The following is a 6,353-nucleotide window of genomic DNA, read 5'->3' as shown; positions in this document are numbered from 1 at the left end:
CGGGAGGAAGCCCGCAGCAGTGGAACCGGTGGTGGCGGCGCTCGACATGGCGGCGCCGCGATCGGTGGCGCGGCGGCGGCGGTGAAGGCGGCGGCGGTGCGGGTATTAGGGTTTAGAAGCGGAAGCGATCGTAACCTAGCGTGATACCATGTAAGACAATAAGTTTTGGGGAACCAGCACAACCCTTTAGGGGTGGCTTATCTCATTATATATAATGGTTGTGTTACAATATGTACCATATACGTACATAGGTACAGAAGCTATACATAGTCTAACAAGAACCTACCATTTCACCGATTCAGGTCTTACCAATTGAGTAATAGCAAAAAAAGAATTCAGAGGCCAGTTTGAGTTAACTTACTAGCATGATCTCTTTTGTTTTTTCTCGAGCTATGGGTTCTATTTAAATCTGTTTTTTAATACTGTTGCGTCAGCTTAAGTTCGAACACACACCAATTGCAAATGAAAGATTTCCCGCAAAAAAAATGCAAATGAAAGAACACACACCAATTGCAAATGAAAGATTTCCCGCAAAAAAAATGCAAATGAAAGACGACGCTCGCCAATGGGCCACTGCTAGTGATGGAAATGTTCAATTTTGCCTGTTATAAGTTCGCAGGTTGTTTTTTAGTGTGTTTTCTCTACTTATGCAGGATTCTTGGCCAGCTTGTACTTTCTATTTCTGTCATAATACATTACATGCAGTTCTCCTACACGGTTCTGATAAAAATAGGCAGTGTGATATTGCTCAGATCCTACTGTAAACAAAGTACTCGCAGAATATCATTATCAATCTGACATAAACAGTTTTCAGGTGAAAGCTCATTGTCAATCTGAGATAAACAGTTTTCAGGTGAAAGCTGAACCAGCCTAACCATCACCAGAACTGCAGCAAAATGAGAGAATCAACAAATCTGTTTCGTTGCAATACAAGATACACCAACCAGTAGAAAACGCAACAAATAATAATGCATCTATACCCTAACTCGAGCAGCAGCCGGCTCTCTTCAGCGAAGACACGTCGTCTTTCACATTTATATTCTCCCCTTTGCTTGGGGCAGATGAGCCGTCGTCTCCTGCATCAACCGTCTTCCTGCTCGCAATTCGGTATATCTGAGTCAAAACTTCTGAGAAAGCGTTGTCTACATTTGTCGCGTCTAATGCAGATGTTTCCATGAAGTACAGTGACTCCGCCTCAGCATATTCCTGCCCATCTTCAGTTGAAACAGCCACAAGGTGACGAAGATCAGATTTGTTGCCAACTAACATGACAACAATGCTAGCATCAGTGTGATCTCTCAGCTCTTTTAGCCAGCGTGCCACATTGTCGAATGTAGCACGGCGAGTGACATCATACACAAGCAACGCGCCTACTGCTCCTCTATAATAGGCACTTGTGATAGCACGGTATCTGACAAATGAAGAGAAAAAAATATCAGGCAATCATATAACTGAGCAAAAAAGGGATGCAAAAAATAGGTGCTGCTAGTGACCAGTGTTGATCCCACCAGTCGTGCTAGAAATGATCTACACAAACAGCAATTACGTAAGAGTGAAAATAAATGTTGTGAACATCGAATATCATACAGTGCAGCAGAACTCAGAATGAACAGCACAATCTCTTAGCCAAGGTTTTATTCGGATGTTTTTTGGAAATGGAGCCAAGGTTTTATTCGGATGTGAAATGTCATATAATATACACTTTGTGTGTCAAGGATGAAAGCTTTGTTAATGATGAAACTACAGAATAATTGAATTCATGTGCCAACTGCTAGCGGTGCCACTGATAAGGGCAAGAGACATGGGATGGGCCACACTTTTTCCTCTCCTCTAAAACCAGATAAACAAGACCAACATGGTGGGCTTGAGCAAACAATCCTCAACTTCATAGTCAGTATCCTCAATTAGAGGTCATAGAAGTAACAGTAATGTTCCTTTGGTAAGCATACAAGTCTATCTCTAAGAAGCCAGAGGTAGAGCAGAACAAATGTCTGCAAGTATGAGTCTATATCTAAACAATAATCAAGGTGGCTCGAAGAATAGGAGAGGGGATATTGAACTTACATATCAACATGCTAAACAGAAAATATCCCACAAGTATAACATGAGTCAGACATCATACAAGGGGAAAATAAATCGCTGTAAAAAAAGTAATGATCCACCCTAGCTTATTTTGTATTTTGCATTGGATGATTGTCTCCCATTACAGTTGCATAGCATTCATATCTAATTTCTCAATTTGCAAGTTCCAGTAGCATGTGAGTCATTTTGTTGATGGAAAAAATAAATTTGTGAGACCTGTTTCCTAGTGAACACTTTATTCTCGAGCAGGAATCACATAGCTATCATATTGTCCTATCAATCAGGAAACCCACTGCCTACTCTCGGCTCGGACACAGGTTATAGGGTGAAAACCTGATTGCAGAAAATAAGGAGCAGTATAAATTGCAGCGCTAAGTCTTGATTTGATAGTTTTTCTGCTATGCTTTGTTTACTAGACTACAGATATACATATCCATGAATTGGTTCATCAAGGGAATTCTTGCATCATGATGCATCAAAACCGCTCCTTATTTTCTGCATCCCCTGCTTTTGTGTGACCGTTGTTTCCGTTAATGATGGAAAATGGGGTAGCTCGGTTCCAAAAAAAATATGTTGCTCCTCTAAAGTGGACTCGATGACCTGCTGCTTCAGTTGCTGGCAAGACAGCTAGCTGACCAAAATCATTTGCATCGTACTACAGGCCAGATAAGAGCATCTCTAATAGATGATGCAGACGTAAAAATAACCGAATTTTACAGCACTAAGGCCCAAAAACGGTGCTCCAACAGATGATGTAGATGCAAAAAAAAACCTCACAATTTGCTCCAGATGTAAAATAGGGCATTTGGTGATGGTGATGCAAATTTGCATCACCAGGCACCCCTAGCAAAGCATAGCCGTCCGCGCGCACACCCCCAACTGCCGCGCTGAAACTTCCCACCGCCCGCCCGCCTCACGCCGGCCACCAGCAAACCCCATGGACCCCACGGCCACCACTGCCGCTCCACCACACCTTGCCATGGCCACCTCCGCGTCTCTTGCCATTCCAGTTGCCGCCGCCGAAGAAGAAGGCTGCCGCGGCCAAACCACGTGGTGGCGGCTCGAAGCGGCTGCCGCGTGACCCCGCCGCAGCTTCGTCCCGACCGAAAAGATGAAGACGGCCGCGGCTGCTTCTGCTGCTTCGTTGCCGCCGTCGCCCACGGCAAGTACTGCTGCTGATGGCACACCTGCTCCCTGATCACCTCAAGCCCCGCCGTCGGCCGTGGAGGAGGAGCCATCGACGCCCTCGGCCACTGTCTCCAACATGTTCGATGAAATGTCGCAAAGGTAAAAAAACTTCTTCGTTTTTAATTTTTTTTGTCATGTTCACATGAATAGGATGTGAGATTGCGTGTATGTGCATTTGTAGTCTTGATGATGACACATTTATGCGCATGACAAATGTTGTGACCAAAGATTTTGTCTCTCAAGATTTTCCATTGCAAGAATATGATACGACATTTGATGTTGAGAATCTTGGCATGGAAGAGAAGGGTTTTGTTGAGAATGCGAAGGGAAGACTGCAAACTATGTTTTATCTTTATGTTTATGTGCACTTTTGTTTGTTGAATCATGGACTATGTTTGATATGATGCACTTATGTGGAGTTGATGTTGAATTTGACATATTGTTGATTATGTGTGCAATGATCTTGAAATTGCTGTGCTGCTGTTGGCTGCCGTCGTGTTGCTGGCCTATTTTTACATCATCTATTGGCGCGGCTGCCCTATTTTACATCATCTATTGGAGTTGCACGTTTTTGGTAATGTAAAAAAACCACTTTTTGGTGATGTAAATTTTACTCCCACCACTTTTTGGTGATGTCTTTCTATTGGTGATGCACTAAGTTGGGAACCAACTTATGTTGAACAAGTGTAATTATGCCACCACATGATGCAGAAAGCCAGAAACACAGTGATTCAATGACTAAGTTCTACCATGAGAGCTAGCAAGATGAACCCTCTGCAGTGGTCATTTCATCCCCAAGACCACGCCAACAGATCTTCCAATACTTGTGACACACCTTTCCTTCTCCAAGCACACCCCTCGCATGGTCACACCAAGTGTGCTGGTGCACAACCCAACAATGTCACGATGCATCTCTCCACTGATTCATGTATGCACGCCAATAAAAGATGAAACTACAACCACTAGCTCACAACAATGATTTCAACTGCTTGATCCCCAAACCACTAACTTATAGATGTAAGACACGGAAGTCCCAAGCGCTAAATCACAAATGGGCGTCCAATCTACCCTGCAGGAAACAACCAAGTGAAACCCAGACATGAACTGGGATACCCTCATTTGCTATTAACCACTGATTTACTACCCCACTCCAACCCACATCCGTACACACTCTACCAAGATCGTCTAGATTGGCAACAAAAATGCAGCAATCATCCGATTACCAGCATCACCAAACCAATTTGATAGAGCAAATGGATGGCCAAGGGAAGGTAGCATCCTGGTTCCTAAGAAACAGATCATGAAGCAAGCAAAGCAAATCCATACTGGCGAGCATACTACTAATACTACTGCCGATTTGAGCAGCTATTAACGGGAAGCGGCAAGAGGTGGTAATTAAGAGACGGGAGGCAAGCAGGCAGTCACCTCTCCTGGCCGGCGGTGTCCCAAATCTGGGCCTTGACGACCTTGCCGTCGACCTGGAGGCTGCGGGTGGCGAACTCGACCCCGATGGTGGACTTGGATTCGAGGCAGAACTCGTTCTTGGTGAAGCGCGAGAGCAGGTTGGACTTGCCGACGCCGGAGTCGCCGATGATCACCGCCTTGAAGAGGTAGTCGTAGTCGTCCTCCGCCCTGTACGCGCCGCCTCCGCTGCCCGCCATCGCCTCCCTGCCTCGCGGGTCCTGGACCTTCTTCCTCCCCGACCTGCTAGTGCTAGGCTCTGGATCTCGCGGGGTCTGGGTGCAGCGTTGGCGTCGCTGTGAACGACGACGGAGCAGTAATGGGCGACAGCGACACAGTGTGAACTGGCTGCTGCTACGCAGTCGTAATAAATCTGCAATGTTTATTTGGTGCGCTGTTCTTGTGCATGAAAACCCCTGTAGTTTCATGATTTTGTATAAACTGTACCTCAAGAATCAAGATATAGGCCCAGCTCATAATATCTTGAGATGCCAGCAGAGAATGAGAAATAAAACGTATCACTCTCTTCCAAATTATAAAACGTTTTGAATATTTTAATATAGACTACATGCAAACTAAAATGAGCGCACAAACATACTAAAAAGGTTTTATGCGCATTTGATTTAGAAAAAGTTAGAATATTTTATAATACGAAATGGAGGGAGTAAGGACATCTCCGCCCGCATCCGTCTGGATCATGGAAGCCATCCAACACTAACCTGTATCGGTCCGGGCGGCGGTCAGAACGTGATTTCTCCTGTAAATTGAAGACAACATGGGGAAGGCTTGCGGGAGTCCGGACACCCATAACATAGGACCCCGACAACCCCGGCCCACCCAATCCTCCCTCTTGGTCTCATTTCCTTCCACTCTGCCCTTCTCCCCCTTACTTTGTATCCGCACCCTTCACCTTCGCCGTCGTTGTTGTCTGTCTCCGGCTGCCACAGAGGTATTGTCGGACGTCTGTAACCAGCAACGACGCGCCCGCTCGCCGTCCGACAGAGCTTTCCATCCTGAAGCCGTTTGTACACAGGTATACTTCGCCCCATGTCAACGATCTTCATGGCGGACACCACACCCGGCAAGTGTTCGATCAAATGCCATTGAGCTTATTTTCAAATGTTATGTTGTTTTTTAGAGTGCGAAGGATGATGAGCTACTTGACCATGGAGGATAAGTTGTTGTTCGATGCGTGAATGGCCATATCCGCAAATTTCATGGGCAGGAGCAATGAGGAGCCTTCTGGGAGAAAGGGCGTGAAAAGTTTCACGCACGAAAGCATGTTGCGCCCTAAGACATGTACAACATTCAACCACACAATGTGAGGTCGTTGTCGTATCGTTGGCACGCTATCCAGATCATCGTCATCAAGTTTTTCAACGTGGTTCGTCAGCTCAAGGCAAAATGACCATTGCACGCGGCAAAGGACAAGAATGTAAGTTTTACTTTCTCTTGCTCAACTTGTTGGTTGTTCATTCACTCAATGTTGGTCTACATATTACATGTAGCCCGCACGCGTCGTCGTGGTATACCACAGGACAGAGGGATGGTCATTTACGCGCATACACTGTTGGATGAAGCTGAAGGAGAGTATACGTGAAACGACATGACCCGTTGATGAA

At 45.5% G+C, this 6,353-nt stretch overlaps 1 protein-coding gene across 1 annotated transcript; it reads right to left on the bottom strand.

The window, feature by feature from the left end:
• Positions 1–761: 761 nt before the first annotated feature.
• Positions 762–5,091, bottom strand: LOC119268998 (ras-related protein RIC2-like). Its single transcript, XM_037550738.1, has 2 exons — positions 4,696–5,091; positions 762–1,411 (listed from the first exon to the last, which is right to left on the bottom strand). Exons 1-2 carry the CDS (start codon positions 4,929–4,931, stop codon positions 982–984), a joined length of 666 nt encoding a protein of 221 aa, XP_037406635.1. The 5' UTR covers positions 4,932–5,091; the 3' UTR covers positions 762–981.
• Positions 5,092–6,353: the final 1,262 nt, after the last annotated feature.

Source organism: Triticum dicoccoides, chromosome 3A (genome assembly GCF_002162155.2).
Source record: "Triticum dicoccoides isolate Atlit2015 ecotype Zavitan chromosome 3A, WEW_v2.0, whole genome shotgun sequence".
Lineage (NCBI taxonomy): Eukaryota > Viridiplantae > Streptophyta > Magnoliopsida > Poales > Poaceae > Triticum > Triticum dicoccoides.
This window is presented reverse-complemented; position numbering and strand designations above follow the sequence as displayed.